The sequence below is a fragment of the Hyla sarda genome, chromosome 2 (assembly GCF_029499605.1).
Source record: "Hyla sarda isolate aHylSar1 chromosome 2, aHylSar1.hap1, whole genome shotgun sequence".
NCBI classification, from domain to species: domain Eukaryota; kingdom Metazoa; phylum Chordata; class Amphibia; order Anura; family Hylidae; genus Hyla; species Hyla sarda.
Genome location: NC_079190.1, coordinates 59,761,213 through 59,784,183, shown reverse-complemented (window position 1 = coordinate 59,784,183; position 22,971 = coordinate 59,761,213). Strand labels below are relative to the sequence as shown.

The 22,971-nt window shown below is 43.9% G+C and overlaps 1 protein-coding gene across 5 annotated transcripts in view; it reads right to left on the bottom strand.

The window, feature by feature from the left end:
• Positions 1-22,971, bottom strand: part of RXFP2 (relaxin family peptide receptor 2) — a 430,781-nt gene that overhangs the window by 154,300 nt on the left and 253,510 nt on the right. For 4 of the 5 annotated variants that reach the window (XM_056561880.1, XM_056561884.1, XM_056561881.1 and 1 more), the window contains one exon: positions 17,147-17,224. In XM_056561880.1, coding sequence (XP_056417855.1) covers positions 17,147-17,224 — 78 coding nt within the window. Of the gene's footprint in view, positions 1-17,146; positions 17,225-22,971 lie in introns of those variants that run through there. The other variant, XM_056561885.1, reaches the window with a different exon arrangement.

Sequence of the window (22,971 nt, the reverse complement as noted above, 5' to 3'; positions counted from 1 at the left end):
CGCCGCATGCTGGGTGGGTGTTGTAGTTTTGCAACAGCTGGAGGCACCCTAGTAACAGTAAAACAATAACTAACAATCAGAAACAGTGTAGCGCAAGGAACAATAAAAAATTAGAAAAAATTCTTTACTTTCGTTTTTTTTACCGCATGCATTCGGTAAATAATTAATGCATTTGTTTTCGGATAACGAATGCATTCGTTTTTTTTACCGCATGCATTCGGAGAATAACAAATGCATTCGTTATGTTGCTATTCGTTTTATCGTTGCTATTCGGAAATATTCGAAAAATGTTTTCGTGCATTCGGAACGGCCCGAATGCACGAAAATGGCAAAATTCGGTAAATTTGACATTCGTGCCGAACCGAATTGCACATGTCTAGTATAAGGGTAGGTCACATGTGCCATATTTGGCTGTGTATTTGCTGTTGCATATTTTCTTACTCATTGAAGCTCAACAAAATGTGTAGCAAAATAAGCAGCTAATTTTGCCACCAATTGACTTTAATGGAAAGGAAAATACACTAAAGCAAATACAGCAAAATACAGCATGTGTAATCCTGCCCTAATACTACGGCTAATGGAACTTTTTTTTTACGTCTTCAAGGTGAAACCAAAGGCATACAGAGGTAGACTATGGCCCCCTAGACGTCCATGGGTGCTTTAATATGGCTCCTTTGACTGTAAGCTTATATGGAGCCATTAAATAATGGTGTAGAGGATTTACAATATTTGACAAGTTTGTACAAACTTATTTGAAAAAGAAATGCACAGTATGCTTGTCTAAGACTGTACGATAATCCAGAATATCTGACAACCTGGTATCTACCATATCTCATTGATCCTGTAATTTTTCTGTATTCTGCTTTTCTATAGTTAGATCAAGAAGATATAATAATACGCTTTCCTTACTACTGTCTAACTTCTGCTTCAACTAAGCAGATTCCTTTGCTTTCCCTGGCCGTCTTAGAAGTCAGAATATTTCTAAAAAATGCTAAAAGAAACAGTAGATTTGCCCCTGTATATGACCCAGTGACACATGGTTCCCATGTTGACAGACATCAGCATACCAGCCTGCAGTCCGCTGACGCAAGCCTCATGTGACCTAGTACAAAATAACCATTCATCACTTTCACGCAGCTTCATTTCTTTTAGAAATAAAGAATTTCTTAAAGGGAGTTTTCAGCAGTTCTGAACCATCAAATCTGTGCACAGCCCTATACAGAGGTTGGAGAGAGCAGTGTAACAATACCTGTTGGTTCGGTCATGTAACTTGCATTACACAGAAAAACATTGAGAGTGCTTAATGGGGGCACTATAACTTTTAGGGCAGCATTATTACTGTGTGAGGAAATATGACCATTTGGGGCACCTTGGATGAGATGTTTGTCTGGATGGGAAAGGGGGTCTGGAGCGAAAAGTCTAAGATGTTTGTCCTGCAGGAGGAGCAAATTATTTGTAACATTGGTTCTTGGTAAAGTTAAATGGGCACTGTCAGATCCAAAAACTTTTTATATGTTGTTACTGATGAAAATTAAAGACCTTTTGCAATATGTTTGTTTGACATGTTTGGAATATTTAATAAAGAAAATATCTCCTGAAAATCCCACCACTAGGGGTCTCAATACCTACTGGGGAACTAAATAGTCCTGTAGCAGCATCAGGACAAAAGATGACTCATAGACAAGGCTCCATGAGCAGAAACACCAATCATTTCCCACCACCACAAGGGAGGGACATGCCCCCTCCCAACACACACCAATCACCTCCCACCATCACAAGGGAGGGACATGCCCCCTCCCAACACACACCAATCACCTCCCACCATCACAAGGGAGGGACATGCCCCCTCCCACCAGACACCAATCACCTCCCATCGCCACAAGGAGGGACATGCCCCCTTCTACCACACACCAATCAACTCCCACCCCTGGGAGGATTTCTAACACTGTGAGCTAATGACAAGAGGGATTTGTATAATAAATATGGGTGATAGAGGCATCAAAATTAGATGTACATGGTCAGGATTAGGTACTGAGTAACATATTTATCTATTTTTCTTTTTTGTGAGATCTGACAGGTACATTTTAAGACAAAGACATCTGGGTAGCTTAAAGTTGTTTCCCAGTTATTTTTGCACCCCAGAAAAACTATTTTGTCACAGATTAGAGGCAAGTTGCTCTACTGTATTGATCTAGAGAAAGACAAAAAACCTTTATTGGGGGTGGGGGGGGGGGGGGGGGAGGAAGGGCGGACAATTTCTTCCCAAATCCGTGGATAAATCAAGAATTAATCCGTGGGTCAGCATTCTGTCCCTATAATTCTAGTGCCAATAACCACCATGACCACTGCCTCAGAGGGTTCCTTAGTCTTATTGCTCTTGCAGTACAGAACCCCATCTATGTTGGTTTAGAAACCTTCTTTGCTGTAGACAAGGGGTCCTCAAACTAAGGTCCGCGGGCCATATGCGGCCCGCTGAGGACATTTATCCGGCCCACTGCTGCCTGGGACATCCCTGTGTCCCGGAAGATGTTTTTGGGAAACAGGGATGCACTCTCGGAGACCCCGCGTTTACTTTAAAAACACAGGGGCCGCCGGGAAGGTGGCGCACGCAGGGACGTCACTGATGCCGTGCGTGCACCCATAGCAATGGAGCGCGGAGGAGCGGGGCAGCGATGAGGACTTGCGCTGGCCAGCTAGGTAAGTGTTACCAGCGGCACCTCAGCTTCGGTGCTCCGACCACCACTTCTTCGGTCCCGGGACTTACTGCTATGTCCGGAAGGGAGGAGCAGTGGTCGGAGCACTGAAGTGGGGGCAGAACACAGGCATACAGCCTCCAGCCATACACTGTATGGCTGGAGGCTATATGTCTGTGGGGAAACATACTGCACCTAATGTGGGGGAACATACTGCACCTAATGTGGGGAGCTATACTGCACCTAATTTGGGGGATCTATACTGCACCTAATGTGGGGGAACATGCTGCACCTAATGTGGGGGAACATGCTGAACCTTATTTGGGGGATCTATACTGCACCTAATGTGGGGGAACATGCTGAACCGTATTTGGGGGATCTATACTGCACCTAATGTGGGGGTACATGCTGCATCTAATATGGAGGAACTATACTGCACCTAATGTGGGGAGCTATACTGCACCTAATGTGGGGGAACTGTACTGCACCTAATGTGGGGGAACTGTACTGCACCTAATGTGGGGGAACTGTACTGCACCTAATGTGGGGGAACATGCTGCACCTAATGTGGGGAGCTATACTGCACCTTATTTGGGGGATCTATACTGCACCTAATGTGGGGGAACATGCTGCACCTAATGTGGGGGAACATGCTGCACCTAATTTGGGGCTCTATACTGCACCTAATGTGGGGGTACATGCTGCACCTAATATGGGGGAACTATACTGCACCTAATGTGGGGAGCTATACTGCACCTAATGTGGGGGAACTGTACTGCACCTAATTTGGAGGAATTGTACTGCACCTAATGTGGGGGAATTGTACTGCACCTAATGTGGGGGAATTGTACTGCACCTAATGTGGGGAATTGTACTGCACCTAATGTGGGGGAATTGTACTGCACCTAATGTGGGGGAATTGTACTGCACCTAATGTGGGGGAATTGTACTGCACCTAATGTGGGGAATTGTACTGCACCTAATGTGGGGGAATTGTACTGCACCTAATGTGGGGGAATTGTACTGCACCTAATGTCGGAGAACTGTACTGCCAACCCTAATGTGGGGGAACTGTACTGCCAACCCTAATGTGTGGGAACTACAACCTAATGTGGGGGGATCTATACTGCCAACCTAATGTGGGGGGGGGGGGGGGGGACTGTGCTGCGTACTTAAAGTGGTAGTCCACTAATAAGATATATAAGTGTGCACAGGAATTTGATCATGTTTTGATATCTATAGTCCCTCCAACGGTCTGAGGGACAGTAATCTGGCCCGCCGTTTAAAAAGTTTGAGGACCCCTGCTCTAGACGTAGAGGATGCCCCCTTGTTATAGATACAGTCCTTGGTATAAATAGGTCATGGGAGAGATCTCTGTACTTGCCCCTATATTTATACATATTTATTAAGTCGCCCCTAAGCCGTGTCTTTTCCAAACTAAATAACTCTTGTTCTGTTGCTTCTAGCATGAGCAGAAGTCCAGGACAGGATTCAGGCTATTGAATACTGTGGACCAAAGAAACATTCCATATTAAAAATATCTGTTTAGTTAGACAATACAAGAAGTGAAGGAAACCATCAATGATACATGCGAACAAAGTTAAAGTGACCTGCAAAGTATAGAGGATTTTGTGCTCTAACAGGTGATATCATCAGAGAGTTTACTGAGAAATGCTTCTCTGTACCTGAGAACAAGTCTGCTGAGAAAGGACAATCTCACACTTCCCAGTCCACAAGAGATTGCAGAACTATTAGGCTAAGTTTCCATTTGGTTTTTTTTCTGGCAGTTTTTGGAAAACTGTCACAGCAGTTTTTAAGCCAAAGACAGAAGTGTATTCAAAAGGAATAGGACATATAAAGGAAGGACTTACACTTCTCCTCCTTATGGATCTGCTTCTGACTTCGGCTCAACAACTCTGCAGTATTCCAAAAACTGCCAGAAAAAAACAAGTGGAAACTTAGCCTTATACCACCTGAGCAATGCCGCTGACTTCACATATTCCAGGCTATGTGCGAGAACAACCAAACGTTGTTGATGCCAGCCCTGTGGTGTCAGGTGCCATCCTAGTGTGGTGGTCCAGGTTGGGATTGGTTGTACCCATACATTTCGCCTGCCCTGTCAGGCAGAGAAACATAGAAACATAGAATGTGTCGGCAGATAAGAACCATTTGGCCCATCTAGTCTGCCCAATAATCTGAATACTATGAATAGTCCCTGGCCCTATCTTATATGAAGGATAGCCTTATGCTTATCCCATGCATGTTTAAACTCCTTCACTGTATTTGCAGCGGCCACTTCTGCAGGAAGGCTATTCCATGCATCCATTACTCTCTCAGTAAAGTAATACTTCCTGATATTACTTTTAAACCTTTGCCCCTCTAATTTAAAACTATGTCCTCTTGTGGTAGTTTTTCTTCTTTTAAATATGCTCTCCTCCTTTACCATGTTGATTCCCTTTATGTATTTAAAAGTCTCTATCATATCCCCTCTGTCTCTTCTTTCTTCCAAGCTATACATGTTAAGGTCCTTTAACCTTTCCTGGTACGTTTTATCCTGCAGTCCATGTACTAGTTTAGTAGCGCTTCTTTGAACTCTCTCTAGAGTATCTATATCCTTGTGGAGATACGGCCTCCAGTACTGCGCACAATACTCCAATTGAGGTCTCACCAGTGTTCTGTACAGCGGCATGAGCACTTCTCTCTTTCTACTGCTTATACCTCTCCCTATACATCCAAGCATTCTGCTAGCATTTCCTACTGCTCTATTACATTGTCTTCCTACCTTTAAGTCTTCTGAAATAATTACTCCTAAATCCCTCTCCTCAGATACTGAGGTCAGGGCTGTGTCAAATAATCTATATTCTTTTTCTGCCTGAGGGTTTTTACGCCCCAGGTGCATTATCTGGTACTTATCCACATTAAATTTCAGTTGCCAGATTTCTGACCATTCTTCTATTTTGCCTAAATCCTTTTCCAACATCAACCCTGTTACATATCTTTGTGTCATCAGCAAAAAGACATACCTTACCATCGAGACCTTCTGTAATATCGCTAATGAAGATATTAAACAATATTGGTCCCAGTACAGATCCCTGAGGTCCCCACTGGTGACAAGACCTTGCTCTGAATATTCTCCATTGACTACAACCCTCTGTTGTCTGTTACTCAGCCACTGCCTAATCCACTCAACAATATTGGAGTCCAAGCTCAATGACTGTAGTTTATTGATAAGTCTTCTATGTGGGACAGTGTCAAAAGCCTTACTAAAATCTAGATATGCGATGTCTACTGCCCCTCCGCCATCTATTATTTTAGTCACCCAGTCAAAAAAATCAATAAGATTTGTTTGACATGATCTCCCTGAAGTAAACCCATGTTGTTTTTCATCTTGCAATCCATGGGATTTTAGATGTTCCACAATTCTATACTTTAGTAGGATTTCCATTAATTTCTCCACTATTGATGTCAGACTTACTGGCCTATAGTTGCTTGATTCCTCCTTACTACCTTTCTTGTGAATGGGCACAACATTTGCTAATTTCCAATCTTACGGGACAACTCCTGTTACCATTGATTGGTTAAATAAATCTGCTAACGGTTTGCTAGCTCACCACTAAACTCTTTTAATAATTTTGGGTGTATCCCATCAGGCCCCTGTGATTTATTTGTCTTCACTTTAGATAGCAAATGTAGAACCTCTTCCTCTGTAAAGACACATGCATCAAACAATTCCTTAGTTTTTCTCTCTAATGGAGGTCCTTTTCCTTCTTTTTCTTCTGTAAAAACTGAACAGAAATATTCATTAAGGCAGTCGGCTAGCCCCTTATTCTCTTCTACATACCTTCCTTCTTTTGTTTTTAATTTAGTTATTCCATTTTTTCTTCTGCTTGTGCTTTAGAAGTTCTTATAACTTGCTTGGCCTCTTTCTACCTAGTCTTGTAAATTTCCCTATGTTCATTGCTCTGGGTTGTTTTATAATTACTAAATGCTAGTTTTTTGTTTTTTATGATTTTGGCCACTTCTGCTGAGTACCACAGTAGTCTCTTCCTCTTTCTTCTTTTACTGACAAGTCTAGTGCAATTTTCTGTTGCCTTCAATAAAGCATCTTTTAAGTAGTCCCATTTCTCCTGAACTCCATGTAATTTGTTCCAGTCTGATAGGGACTCATTTATGACTAATCTCATTTTTGAAAAGTCTGTTTTTCTAAAATCTAAAACTTTTGTTTTTTTGTGGTGTGACTCCTTCACTGTTCTTATATTAAACCACACTGAATGGTGATCACTAGATCCCAAGCTTTCGCCAACAATAACATCATATACCAAATCCCCATTTGTGAATACCAAATCCAAAAGGGCCTCCTTCCGCGTTGGCTCGTCAACTACTTGTTGTAGAGATAATCACAGGAGGGAATTTAGAATATCTGTACTCCTGGCAGAACTTGCTATTTTGGTTTTCCAGTTTATATCTGGAAGATTGAAGTCTCCCATAATGATAACTTTTCCTTTCATTGCCATTTTAGATATTTCTTCAACTAGTAGATCATCTACTTCTTTAACTTGGCTAGGTGGTCTGTATATCACACCTACACGAGTTACTGCATGATTACCAAACTGCAACATAACCCAAACTGACTCTGTGGTTGCCTCACTAACTTGTATTAGGTTAGATTTTATGCTATCTTTCACATATAGGGCCACTCCTCCTCCTTTCTTGCCTTCTCTGTCTCTTCTGTATAAAGAGTACCCTGGTATGGATATGTCCCAGTCATTCCTTTCATTAAACCATGTCTCAGTAATAGCCACTAAATCTACATTCTCAGATGCCATTATTGACCCAAGCTCATTGATTTTATTACCTAGACTGCGGGCATTTGTAGACAGGACTCTGAGCTTGTCATTTCTTAACTTCTGGGCTACTGACATGTTCTGACATTGTTTCGGGGGGCAATTGGACTCATGGATTTTCACTCTTTTGCCCCCCCCCCCCTTCCTAGTTTAAATACTGCTTAGTAAATTCTTGGAATTGTTCACTGAGTACATTTGTTCCTTTGAGAGAAAGATGCAAACCATCTTTTTTGTACGGTTCCTTACTATTCCAAGTAGAGCTATCATGAGACACAAATCCAAATCCTTGCTCTTGACACCATTTACTAAGCCATAAGTTGAACTCTTTAATGTGCCTCTGCCTATCGTGCTGAACGTTATGCACAGGCAGAACTTCAGAAAATGAAACAGTGGATGCAAAATCCTGTACATCATTACCAAGTGTGATAAAAGATTCCTTCATCTCTGAAACTTCATTGCAAGCCAGGTCATTTGTCCCTAGATGGACAGAGTCCCTCCATGTCCCCAGGGCCCCCCTTACAGTGTAACCCCTATTGTATATATGTTTGTACTGTTGCTTGTACTGTTGCTTTAAATATTATACCATGCGCTTGTTACCCAGGAGGCACTAGTCACCAGGTGACCCCCAAGTGACCTATGGGATCATCATTGCTAAGCTCCCCTATAAAACCAGTGGAGGGCTGCAATCTCTCTCTTAGAGCCCTTAGCTCTTGTTCCTGAGGTCCAGTTCAGACAAGACGTCTCAGAGAGTGTCCAGAGCATTGGAGACCTAAAGCCTAAAGTCTGCAGCCACAAAGTCAGCTCAAGTAAGCTCAAAGTCATCTTCATGTCAATTGACAAGTCAGTCAAGTCAAGTCTTCTATATAGTCACCGTGGTCTGAACTAAAGTGTCTCTACATACTGCAAGTCCCAGCAAGCCTGCGAGGTCCCCCTGTGTCACTGGTCACCTCCTTTGGATATTGACTGTACTGCGTAGACTGTATCATCTGTCTACCCTCAGAAAAGCTACCGTTGTCCGTAACTTGGCGTCGGAGTCTTAATTACCCCCTTGCCTAGCCCAGGATCCAGCGGTATACTTTCGGATGGTTATAGGCTTAACCACGCTCTGGCATCACGAATACCAGGGGTTAATACCATCTGCCCCTAGGGTAACAACTTCTGCCCTGTACCTCACACCCTGCCAACACTCTAATTTAGAGGCAAAATGCAGGTGACTTAACACCTGCTCTGTATGCAAGCGGATCCCTTAGTTATTCCTGAACACAAAAAGAAGCTGTAGCTGTTATTTGGGGATGTAAAAGATTTTGCACATATCTTCATGTACTGGATTATAAAATGATAGCAGATGTTATTCTGTTCATCTTTTACAATGAGACTATGAATGCCGGTGGCACACTTTCAGGTTTGTTCCAGTCTTTAGCACCACCTTATAATTTATACCTAAGGAGTATATTTACTTTGTTGCTGCTAAAGATGTTTTTCCTATATTTGCTCAATTGGGTGCAAAAATCTCACAATTGAGGAATTGTTTAAAGTGGTACTCCACTGGCCAGCGTTCGGAACATTTAGTTCCGAATGCTGTGTGCGCACTGCGGGGTTCGCAACGCCCCGTCATGATGTCATGCCACGTCCCCTCAATGCAAATCTATGGGAGGGGGCGTGACAGCCGTCACACCCCCTCACATAGACTTGCACAGAGAGGGCATGGCATGACATCAAGAGGGGCGTGGCCGAACCCCACAGAGCCCACACAGTGTTCTGAACTTTTAGTCCTGGCCAGTGGAGTACCACTTTAAGGCAGGAAGTAGGTTGACATTGTCATCCAGTCTATTAAAAAGTTGAACAGCAGCTACTCTAGCTATTGCAGCACAATTTATTCTACACAAAAAGCAACATTTGATGCCTCAGACATGACAAAGACAAACTCTACAACAAGCCCATGAGGAACAACAAAGTACTGTATTGTATGCACCAAACAATGGAAGATTTGTTTTTACCAGGGATTGACAAGGATGTGGAAAGTATTGTTTGTCACTAGCGATGAGCGAATCGAATCAGACAAATCTGAATTCTTTACGAATTTCCTGAAAAATTAGTAACGAATCCGAATATCGCCACTATTCGATAAAGCAAATTGCTTCATTACACTCCATTTTGTGCAGGCTGGGGGGCTAAAATGGCGAACCCTTGTGTGAGGACATGGGGCAAGGAACTCTGGGAAAGTTGGGTAGGAGGGATGACCCTGAATCACATAGTGGCATGCAGCCTATCAGCAGCCAGCCAGGCATTTCTGGGATTCTTAACAGAGAGAGCAGACGGTGTTTGTTCCAGAGAAAAAAAAAGCTTTACAGCAGCAAATTGATTCAGCTCAAGTCCAAATCACTGCAGATAGGAAGGGACAGGAGAGAGAGAGAAAGTACACTTTTTTTTTCTGGTGCTGTACTGGGGCGTGCTACTCTAAAGCTAATAGGGGCTAGTTAGTGTGAGCACTAAAAGCACCTGCTTTTAATGCCTAATAGAGGTGTAACCGTACTAAAGCGTTTTGTCCTCACATAGGTGTAACCTATACGTAGACTCAGCCAGTGTATGTTTTTTTTTCTGTTAAACTCATAAGGGCCAGTTACTGTTAAAGGCCAGCAATACCTACACACCTGCTTTTAACACCTAATTAAGGTGAAATTACCAGGCTCTGTTATTGTGCCGCCATGTGATCTCCTCTTGCTGCTGGCACATTAAACTTGTGTGTAACATCTGCGCTCCGGCCGGACACGGCGGCTGTGAATGCTCCTTGCCTGTGTCCCCACTGTCAGCGGGGCTGAGATTCGAATTGCGGGACGCACCCGCATGCGAGTCTCAGCTCCTCCATCACTGTCCTCTGTGTCAGCTCCCTGGTGTCCCTGCAGCTCCGGCACGCATGCCTTAGCCTCCTAGGGTGTGCAAGCACGCCGGAGCTCTTTCTCTTAAAGGGCCAGTACCCAATTAATTAAAGTGCTTGCACCTGTCCCCTGCTCCATAAATCTCTGCTCCTCCCTGCTTTCCCGGCTGGATCTTTGGTAGTCTATGCCATTGTGAAGTCCTGTGTCCCTTTTACTGAGCATCTGTTCCTAGCTTCCGTTCTATCGTGTACCTGTGTTCCTGCCCTTACCTTCCGCCATCCCGCCACATCCTTCCAAGTCTTCTTCCGTGGCATGCCACCCCCCCACCTACCTGTTTGGACTCATCGTGCCAGGGGTAGCGACCTCGGTGCCACCTGTCGCAGCAAGACCATCCAGCTTTGCAACAGGCTCTGGTGAAAGCCAGTGGCATCTTAGACTCCATTCCCTGGCACGGCTCAAGTCTCCATCCACACAGGCCCGGAGGATCCATCACCTGCCATGATTCCTAACATTGTGAATCTATTCAAAATCTTCAATTTAAATTGAAAAATATCTATAATCTCTTCAATTGTGAAGACCTATGGTCGTCGTCATATATTACCTCTGGAATTACCACAAGAATCCAATGAAACAGGTTGGAGCGATAAAAATGACACAGTTACACACATTCGGGGGGTGCTGAGAGGCAGGGGCTGGAACAGGTGGTAGCTCGCATCGCAGCGAACCGCCAGCACGATGCTCACCAGAATGGGTCCTCAAAAAACGGTTAAAAAAATTGAAAAATAAAATAAAAAATTACATTAAATTGATAAAAAATTAAAAAAATCTATTTACCGTATATACTCGAGTATAAGCCGACCCAAATATAAGCCGAGGCCCCTAATTTTACCCCAAAAACCCAGGAAAAGTTATTTACTCGACTATAAGCCTAGGGTGGGTAATATATCATCCCCCCATGTAATCATCCAGACCCCCATCATCATCCCCCCCTTCATCATCACCGCCCGCAAATCCCTCCATCAGTGGTCTTCAACCTACGGACCTCCAGATGTTGCAAAGCTACAACTCCCAGCATGCTCGGACAGCCATCGGCTGTCAGGGCATGCTGGGAGTTGTAGCTTTGAAACCTCTGGCGGTCCGCAGGTTGAAGACCACTGCGGCCTTCATCATCATCCCCCCCCCTTCATCATCACCACCTGTCAATCCCTTCATCAGTGGTCTTCAACCTGCGGACCTCCAGATGTTTGAAAAACTACAACTCCCAGCATGCCCGGACAGCCATCGGCTGTCCAGGCATGCTGGGAGTTGTAGCTTTGAAACCTCTGGCGGTCTGCAGGTTGAAGACCACTGCGGCCTTCGTCATCATCCAGCCCCCCCCCCCCTTTGTTTTGTACTCACCTCCCCTCGGCGGGAAGTTAGGGTGAGCTGGTCCGGGCCATCTATGCTGCAGGGACCGGGGGGATGGTTAGTCATAGCGGGCTGTCCATTTTCACCGGGGGGGCCTCTTCTCCGCGCTTCGAGCCCAGACTAGTGATGTTGCCTTGATGATAACGCACAGGGACGTTGCGCATGAATGTCCCATCAAGGCAACATCACTACTCCGGGGCCGGTACCGAAGCGCGTAGAAGATGGACAGCCCGCAATGACTAATCCTCCCTGCAGCATAGAGAGCCTGGACCAGCTCACCCTAACTTCCCGCCGAGGGGAGGTGAGTACAAAACAAAAGGGGGGGGGGGGCTGGATGATGACAAAGGCCGCAGTGGTCTTCAACCTGCGGACCTCCAGAGGTTTCAAAACTACAACTCCCAGCATGCCCGGGCTTGCTGGGAGTTGTAGTTTTGCAACATCTGGAGGTCCGCAGGTTGAAGACCACTGATGAAGGGATTGACAGGTGGAGAGTTCACTTGAGTATAAGCCGAGGGGGGCGTTTTCAGCACGAAAAATGGTGCTGAAAACCTCGGCTTAAACTCGAGTATATACGATAATCTATGGAAATTAGAAATTCACAGCACTGGTAAAACGTTCATTTATTTCTTCTTATTAAAATCCATAGAAAATCAACAAGGTGCAAGTCCATGTGATGAGGTCGTCTCTGACGCGTTTCCTCCGTAACGGGCCTTAGTCATAGATGATATAAGGTAATCTCTTCAATTGTGACGCCACATGGTCTCCCGACCCTGCTGCCACATCCAGACGCTCTGCGGCAGTGATTCTAAAAGCGACGCCTGTAATCTGAATGTCATACTGAATAACAGTATTATTTCACTGCCCCAGCACACTCCATATGCATGTAACGGCAAGGCAAAGTGTTCTACACCCCTATTGAAAAGGATAAAGGCAGAAAAAATGGAGGACAGCACCTCGCATAATTCTGTGGGCTAAATGTCCCGAGAGCCCTTGAATTGGAACTATGCTCACTTTATGTGAACCTTGGTGTCATGCTTATCACCCCTTTAAATCCGGGGTAGCGATGTGGAATCACGGGCTGCAGCCTGCAGGGATGACCGGTCTCCTCTTGAGGGTCAGTAGTAAGCCACACGAGTTTAGGTAAAAAGAAAGAATTCTGCGGTGGCGTTGCCTTGGTAGATTCACATGCAAAGTCGAGTCTGAGTTAAAAGCAACAATGTCTTTTTATTAACACATGAAACTTTCTCAGGGAAAAGCAAGACGTGCTTCGAGGGTAAACTCCTTCTTTCTCAATTGTATGAATAAAAACACATTGTTACTTTTAACTAGGACTTGACTTTGCATGTGAATCTACGAAGGCAGAGCCACTGCAGAATTCTTTCTTTTTACCTGAAAACCCCTATTGAGGCTCTCTGTAGCTAGGAAATAGCCGTTTTTAATAATGATTCACCGCAAATTAATTTGGATCGAACCAATTTTTTTTCAGAAAGTTTGGCGAATTGGCCGAATCGAATTTTTCAAAAATTCGCTCATCTCTATTTGTCACTGTACTGAGCCTGTTAGCTGTCGGGCAGCAAACAAAGACCAGAACCCATCAACCTTACTGTTTAATGGACCCCCAGATTGATCATGTGTGGTATCCTATCTGGTCACTACCTTTCAGTAGTTGTGAATTATTTTTAATGGTGGCCAGAGGTGGTCATTCTTACTACAGCAGCTTCATCATCTGTAAATTTATTGTAAGGCTGGGTTCACACCACGTTTTAGGCAATACGGGACCACATACGGCTGGGGGGAGCTTAAACCGGGTGCTCCCGTATCCCTGCCGGTGGGAAAACTGCATCAGCGTTTTACTCCAGTCGGCTCATTGAAATACATTACATACGGGCCGCATGGGCGAGCATCCAGTTTTAGCTCCCCCCAGCCATATGCGGTCCCGTATTGCCTAAAACGTGGTGTGAACCCAGCCTAACAAGGTTTTGGGGTTGTCCACCCATATCTCTGTGGTCATTTACCCTGGTTAGACTGGGTTCACATATGTCCAGGGTCCGGCATAGGTGAACTTAGCCTAGATCTTGACTCCTCCTTCCCCAGCTCAATTCACAAGGCTCATTTGCTTGCAAATTCCGCCATTTAATGGACACTTCATGTAATTGCAGGGTAATAACACATCAGTAAGCCAAGGAGGATACAGTATCTTTGCCTTTCATCGTGTTCCTAAGCTGATTTTTAAGTAATCATGGTTTATTCAAAAACAATTTCAGGGCTATGAAAAGTCATATTCCATTGTACCTTGTTGTATAGCCCCCTGTTGGCTGCAACAGGGAAAGGATGATGTCAGCAGGCTAGATAAATTGAGCATTTGGAGTGGAGAGACTGGGAAACAAAGAACTGTTTCATTTTCCTTTGACTTATCATACAAAACTATATACTACAACGGGAATAAGTCCTGCTGAATCTTTTTGTGGTCACCATCACAAACTCAGGTCGAAATGACATTGAGATATTGAGGTTTCAGCTACAGTACTGGTGGTTTTGGAAGTTGATAAAGAAAAAGATTTGTGGTGAACAATAGATAAACCAATAACGTCCTCAAACAAGGAGATTAATAATTAACTAATGGGGTACTCTGGAGAAAAACAATTTTTTTTTTATCAACTGGTGCCACAAAGTTAAACAGATTTGTAAATTACTTCTATTTAAAAATCGTAATCCTTCCAGCACTTATCAGTTGCTGAATTTCAGTGCTCTCTGCTGACACCTCTGTCCGTGTCAGGAACTGTCCAGAGAAGGAGCAAATCCCCATGGCAAACCTCTCCTGCTCTGAACAGTTCCTGACATGGACAGAGGTGTCAGCACAGAGCACTGTGGTCAGACAGAAACAAAATTAAAAAAAGAAAAAACTTCCTCTGTAGCATGTAGCAGCTGATAAGTACTGGAAGGATTAAGATTTTTAAATAAAAGCAATTTACAAATCTGTTTAACTTTCTGGCACCAGAAATGTTTTCCACCTGAGTACCCCTTTAAAGGAATAGACAAACCATGTCCTTCTGTTGACTCTTATCTATGTAAAAAAAAAAAAAAAAAAAAAATAAAGGTTAAAAAAAGGGGTATACAAGTGATTTTGGAGGGTTTGGATGGAAACACTAAACTGTATCAGTAGAACTTTTGGTACTTCTAGCAGTCCACAAACATCCACATCAGAACCACCAAGAGTTAAGCAAGCAAAAACCAAAACAAAACAGCATACCTTATTGATTAAGACTGGAGTTAGCTTAATAAATTTGGCAAATTTTAGACTGTCTTAAACTTGGAAAATGTAATTTATACCTTCACCGAGCAGATGTAGATTTGCCCTTAAATTTGTTCCATGTTCTCGCTTTAGTGTAACTAGGCCTAAGGTTATGTTCACACGGAAGGAAAACAGGATTCTGCACTTTGGACTAACCGACGGGCACTAGGACCGCTCGGAAATGTGCCATCTCATAGACGGCAATGCATTTCCTTGCGGACTCCGCAGAAATAATGGATGAGTCTCTGGAATTAGAATTTCTGATGCAGAAACATCTGGTGCAGAAATTCTGCCGTGTGAACAGTGCAGCAAAATCCCATTGAAATCAAGTCCTAAGAAAACCTGTCCTAAGAGTTTTAGGCTATTTTAGGTGTGGTTTGATTTTTTAAAGGTATTTTTACTACACACAATGATTGGCTACATTTTTTGGCATAGTTTATGCCAAATACAATGTTCTTCTGGGGGTTTTAGTTTTGGAGGACCACAGTTTGGATACCACTGATCTAACAATATTTTCTAAATCTACTGGTCCGAGAAAGTTATACAGATTTGTAAACTATTAAAAAAATCTTAATCCTTCCAGTACTTATCAGCTGTATCTGCTGTATGCTCCACAGGAATTTCCTTTCTGTCTGACCACAGTGCTCTCTGCTGACACCTCTGTCTATACACCTCTGTCCAGAGCAGTATAGGTTTGCTATGGGGATTTTTTCTTGCTCTGGACAGTTCCTGACATGGACAGAGGTGTCAGCAGAGAGCACAGTGGACAGACAGAAAGGAAATTCAAAAAGAAAAGAACTTCCTCTGTAGCATACAGCAGCTGATAAGTACTGGAAGCATTAAGATTTTTTTTATAGAAGTAATTTACAAATCTGTTTAATTTTCTGGCAACAGTTGATTTAAAAAACAACAACTTTTTTTTCCACCGAAGTACCCCTTTAAGATTAAAGTAAACTAGACATGCTCCTGCTTCATATGTCTCAGTGTCACCTTCTTGGGTTGGTGCTACATAGTCATGTCTGACCTTATATTATTAACTGCGCTCCATGTAAAATGTTAAAACATGTACTCGCACATTGAGGTGATTTACAGAATAATCTTTCATGTTTGTATGTGAGGAATAAACCATAAACTTCTAAGCACAGCATGTAATCTGATCCCTCAGTAAGTTGATAGATAGTCTGTCTTGTCTATCAGTAGGAATATTGCAGTCAATTGAGAGTGAATGATCAGTGCAGAAGGTGGGGGTAGAAAGAGTAGTGGCTTAAAAGTTGAGAAATAGGGACATTTCTTACATTTTCTAGTTCTTTCATTTTATGGAAAATTGTTAGCAGTGCGCTGACCATTTAAAATAGTAGTAAACAGAAGTAAAATCAATAGGCTATAAAGTATTACAAAGCACACGGTAGTTTTGGGATAAAAACAGTAATATGCAACTACTGTCAAATCTTGATGTTTTCATAGATGACATACATACATAGATTTCTACAACAATTTAAACCTAGCAGGCATAGTTATAGTAAGTTCATTGCACAGGGCAGCCACACCCTGTCCTCATGAGGCCACACCCCTCTGTGATATGCCCCACCCACTTGGAGCAAGTTTTCCTCTGCACAGGTTTTGATAAATCTCCCCCCTAATGAATTCCCCCGACAGTTTTTTCTATGGCATTTCATGCATTTTTAACTACTTATTCTGCTTATTGATAATAAGTTGTATAATGCCCTAGTGCTTCTACAATAACTTTCGCAACTTAATTACGGGTTAAAGCAATTTCTCGGGAAAAGGTTTAAGAATTGGAATAGTTCTGACATAATCTGAAACTTTTACACTAAGAAGGGACATTCTGTACAGCGAATAAGTTATTTGTCATGACACATTTCAGGCCTATGAGGAAATATCTATGTGACTGCTTGCTTGAGTAATGGCAAATTGGGGATTTTTCTTATACTGTTTTTTATATCTAAATGGTGTAATAATTCTTCTAATAGGAAAAGAAGTTTGTAAAAAAAAGTTACATTTTTGGTTACTTACAGCATTCCTGGGGATCCATCTCCTCATTTGGTTTCCAATGTACTTCATCAAACATATTTGGCCATCCGTTGTTGTCGCCTGTAAAAATGTATATTTATTATGGGGTGATTTGTATACCACTAAGATATCCCAGAATGCAAATAGAGGCTCAATGAAAAACATTTCACATTTATGAAATCATCCTTGAAAATGTTACATTGTATCTTTTGTGCATGAGACAATCTGAGGTGTTTCAAAAATTAATTCTGCATTATTTGTAATTGAACTTTTTCGTAGCATGTGGGCTATGGACATGCCAGAAAATATTGGGAATACCTCTATGCTTATGCAGTCTACTACTATTTCGTGTTTGTATGTGGTATTTACTGAATTGTCTACTATTAAGGGGAACACAGAACAGGTATGTTACCGTATTTTTCACAGTACAAGACGCACTTTTTCTTTCCCAAAACTGGGGGGAAAAGTTGGTGCGTCTTATACTGCAAATACACATTAAAACCTGTCCTATCGTGGCGGTCCCTGCGGCTAATACAGGACATCACCGATCGTGGTGATGCCCTGTATTAACCCTTCAGACGCAGCGATCATAGCAGACCGCCGCGTCTGAAGCGAAAGTGACACTAACCCGGCTGCTCAGTTGGGCTGTTCGGGACCGCCGCGGTGAAATTGCGGTGTCCCGAACAGCTTACAAGACACCGGGAGGGACCTTACCTGCCTCCTCAGTGTCTGCTCCCTACCGGGATCCCCTGCATGGCCGGCGCTCTCCTTCGTTGTCATCACGTCGTCGCGCACGCCGTCCCGTCATCCAATACGAGCGATGTGCGTAGCTACGTGATGGCGGCAACGGAGAGCGAAGATACCGGGCAGCAGAGACGTTCCGGAGCGACGGGGACACCCCGGGGATGCGGCAACAGCGATGGAGGGAGACATCCAGGGCAGCGGTGGCTGGTCCGCAGCGGCGAGGACACGTGAGTATTACCTCCTATACCAGTGGTCTTCAACCTGCGGACCCCAGATGTTGCAAACTACAACTCCTGGCTTGCCCGGAGAGCTAACGGCTGTCCAGGCATGCTGGGAGTTGTAGTTCTGCAACATCTAGAGGTCCGCAGGTTGAAGGTTCAGAATCTTTTCTTTCCAGATTTTCATCCTTTACAATTGGGTGCGTCTTATATGCCGGAGCGTCTTATATGACGAAAAATACGGTAATTACTTCTTTTAAGAAATCATAATCCTTCCAGTTCTTTTCAGCTGCTGTATACTACAGAGAAAGTTGTGTTGATCATTCCAGTCTGACAGCAGTGCTCTGTGCTGCCCCCTCTGTCCATGTCAGGAACTGTCCAGAATCCCTATAGCAAACCTCTCCTGATACCTACAGTTCCTGACACGGACAGAGGTGTCAGACTGGAAAGAAAGAGCACTGTGGTCAGACTGGAACTACACAACTTCCTCTGTGTATACAACAGCTGATAAGTACTGGAAGGGTTAAGATTTTTAAATAGAAGTAATTTACAAATCTGTTTAACTTTCTGGCACCAGAGTACTCCTTTGAATAAAGCTTATTCTTTTTTTTTTAGTAGTGGAGGATTTGCAGATTTGCTTTTGACCCATTGAAGTTCAAATAAGCTGATTATGTACATGTGACCATACCCTTAAAGCTGTTTTCCAGGAATTTTTTTTATTTGACCATGCTTCAGGGGATATAAAGTTAGTGTAGTTCACTATATAGTGTCTGTACTATATTTCTCACAATTCTTAGGTGATTTTCACCCCAATATTTATTTTTATCAACATACAAAATGACTGTTGTCTCAGATTTTTCCCAGGTTGCAATGTGGCAGAGACCTGACTCATTAGTCAGCTGATGACAGGGAAGCCTGTCTGCTTCAATGGGTGGAGGGATCGCTTGGTGGGAGAGCGATCAATCTGCAACTAATGAAACAGCTGTAGGCACCCTGATTGAAAACCACAGGTCTTTGAATGGATGCAGCTCATTTATGTTTCAATGGGTGGGGTGGCTGATGTGTGGGAGAGAGGAAAATGGAATTATGGGATTTGTAGGCAAAAGAAGAAAACTCAAACAGGATATACCAGTTCACAAAAAGCTAGCCACAGTGTTATGGTAATCTCACAACACAGCCATTTAGCCTAAGACAAGCGCAGATCGTTCCTAAGCATGTCCATTACTGTCTTACCAGGTATGTACTAAAATCACTGTATGGTGGAGAACCCCTTTAAGATATCAATGTCAAACTCAGCTCTGCTACATTTCTATTTGTTTATCATCAAATTGAATAATCTTTTAATGAATGGTTGAATTTGTTGATTCATCTACATACAGAACAGTTATTCACACACTCGTAGTGTCTTTTTGGTGACAACTGAACGTAATAGCCAGAAGCAAGTTTCTGCACCGTGACCGCTGAAGTTGGTGACAGCAGCAGATAACACATTTTGTATTCCTGGCATTCATTGAATGTAAGGCTACCTCCAAAGATACTGCGCAACAAAGATTTATCACAAGTAAAGTGAATGGGAAGGTTCCTTCTGGAAGAGTTAATATTCCCTACTTAAGTGGGAAAAGGATAGATGACTGGATCCCAATGCACATCAATTACAGAATGTACGTTCCACATGACATTTTCTGAGTCAGTTGAATTGTCTGCACAGCTGATGTGACCAGAAGCTTTGAAGAATAGCTTACAAAATTCATAACCTAAGCACGAACCATCCATCAACAACGCAGGAAGAAAGATTCTACATATCTTAAGGGGAAAGCCAGTACGTCAGTTACCTAAAATACCTCAGTCTGAACATACAACAGAAAGTAAATATACATGTGTTATAATCAGCAGCCCTATTCCGGCTAGTCACTTCATCCTTTCACTACAGAGAGATAGGACGGATAGCACTTTGTGTGTTACACAGAAAAGCTTTTTCCAGAACATTTCCCCTCCTAGTCACGTCAGCGTTCTGGTGGACAGAGAGCAGTGCATTTTTCACAGAAAATAATTTTTACTGCAGCTATTAACCTCCCAGTCACTTTCTATAGCATTGTATTACAGAGAAGGGCAGAGAGCTGTGTGTTGCCTCATACATTTGAACAAGCTGGCTCAGATGGAGAAACCTCAAGAGAGGAGGGAGGAATACGTTTTTAGCCCAACTCTGTGTCTTTTTTCCACAACAAATGGTCTGCTGGTTATACTAGTCAGTAGACGGTGTAATACCAAGCAGTCAATTCCTCATAGTGTTTGAGAGAGTGCAATTTTGAGTTCAGTACACAGCGATTGTGTGCTGCAGCACTGTTGTGTACTGCTGGTGTTTTACTCCAATACTTTTTAAGTGTACTGTAGCACATTTTTCTGCCCTCATAAGTGCATATTACATACCTACATCTAAGTAGTGTACTATTTTGTACCTGTTAATCGGTCGAGAGCCTAGATACTGTGAAAGGTCAAGCAAAAGTAATCACTGGCTGGTGTTTTACTCAAATACTTTTTAAGCGTACTGTAGTGCATTTTTCTGCCCTCATAAGTGCATATTACATACCTACATCTAAGTAGTGTACTATTTTGTACCTGTCAATCTGTCAAGGGCCTAGATACTGTGAAAGCAGAGCCAAAAGTACACACCTGTTGCTGTTCTAGACAAATACTGTTTTAAGCAAAGTGAAGCGTATTGTACTCCCCTCATATACGCACTAAGTATTTTAGGCAAAGAAGTGCCAGGACGTGCACAGAGGAAAGTAAGAGGCCTAAATTCATCAGGCACATGCAGAGGTCGCAGCAGACTAGGGGCGAGTGGCAGCAGGAGTCGGAGCGAGAGGCCTGATCTTCCGATATCAGCTAGCGGTCGTGTCTCAACCAGCAACCCATCTGCCATCATCGATTGGTTAACACGATCATCCACTTCATCACAGGTGACATCTGACACCCCAGTCAACAGTCGGTGGGTTCCTCAGACACAACCCTCAGTCCCTGTCCTCCCATTGCCTCTGTCCTATGCTGTTCCCTCTCCTAAAGAAGTATCTTATGCTGTGGGTTTAGCTCCCCTATTCAGTGAGGACGATCTAATAGAGGACAGTCAGCAGCTACTGCCCAGCCAAGAAGTGGAGGAGACATCCGCCGCTTCCTCTGCTAGGCGGGCAAGTAGTGAGGAGGAGAGTGACGTGGGAGGTAGTGTTGCCAGCGTTCAGGGTCCTGAAGCAGACATTGTTGAGGAACCTGAGGAGGACATCTGTGGCGTGCAGACACTTGTTGATGATGATGGAGCCGATCAGAATTGGGAGCCGGGTGCAGAAGGGGCTTCATCATCATCAGGAGAAGAGGGTTGCAGGTTGCCCGTGAGGCAGCAGCTGAGCTAGCAAAGTGGTTGCATGGTTGGCAGTCAGCATGGTGGCAGCCTACCTTCCCAGGAGGTAGTGGAACATGGTTTCCTGGAGATGGCAGCAGTAGCAGTCAATTAGTGCAGACTGTTGGTGGGAAAATCAGCTACTCAGTGGTGTGGCAGCTTTTCATCAAGCATTCGGAGGAGGTTAACATATCCACATGCAAGATGTGTTGGCAGAAGGTAAAGCGTGGCCAGGATCCCAATGTTGGCACCACGACCCTGCGTCAACATATGCTGAGCCACCATAAAGCGGCCTGGGAGAACCTCCATATAAGATAGGGCCAGGGATTATTGATAGGATTCAGATTATTGGGCAGACTAGATGGGCCAAATGGTTCTTTTCTGCCGACATATTCTATGTTTCTATAACCATAGCTTAAATGTAGTGGTTCAGCCTGCTGCATCACCCAGTGCCACGCCGCTCCCTCTTTCAGCCAGCCAAGGCTCCACCACCTCAGCCGAAGGGAGCTGTGTGTCATACTAATCTTCTGTCGCACCAGCTGCTCTTGCTCCTCCTACTTTTAGTCAGTCATTCCACCAGCAATCCATCGGCGAAGCCATGTCCAAGAGACAACAGTATGCACCCACTCATCCAACGGCACAGAAGCTGAATGTGCTCCAGTCCAAGTTGCTGGTGCTGCTGTCCCTCCCTTTTGCAGTGGTGGACTCTCCACTTTTCAGAGAACTGATGGCTTGTGCTAAGCCAAGGTGGAGAGTCCCAAGCCATCATTTCTTTGCAAAGAAGGCAGTACCAGCCCTGCACAATTTTGTGGAAGAGAAGGTGGGCCAGTTCTTGAGCCTGTCGGTATGTACCAAAGTGCACAGCAGCGCCGACGTCTGGAGCTGTAACTATGGTCAGGGACAATACATGTCCTTTTCGGCCCACTGGGTGAATGTGGTTCCTGCACAGCCACCACACCAACTTTGACAGGTCACGCCGCTTCCTCCTCCCTGCTCTCAGGTGCCGTTGGTCCTGTGACAGTGTGTGACTCTGCCTCCTCATCCTCCACTGCATAGACAAGTCTCAGTGGCCATTCAGCATACCATGTGTGCAGGACACGGCAGTGTCACACTGTCTTTCACATGGTTTGCCTTTGCGAACACACAGGGTAGGAACACGGGAGGAACTGCTAAAAGTCTTTGTGAACAAACAGGGGAGTCACACAGGGGAGGAACTGCTAAAAGTCCTTCATAAAGAAATCAGAGCATGGCCTACTCCACGAAAACAGGAAATGGGAACCATGGTGACTGACAGCGGGAAGAACATTTTGTCTGCGCTGCGACAAGGAAGGCTGAGCCATGCTCCCTGCGTGGCACACATGTTCAATCTGGTTGTCAAGCGGTTCCTAAAGTGTTACCTCCATTTGCAAGACATCCTAAAAATGGGAACGAAACTTCGCATGCACTTCAGCCACTCATACACCGCAAAGCACACCCTC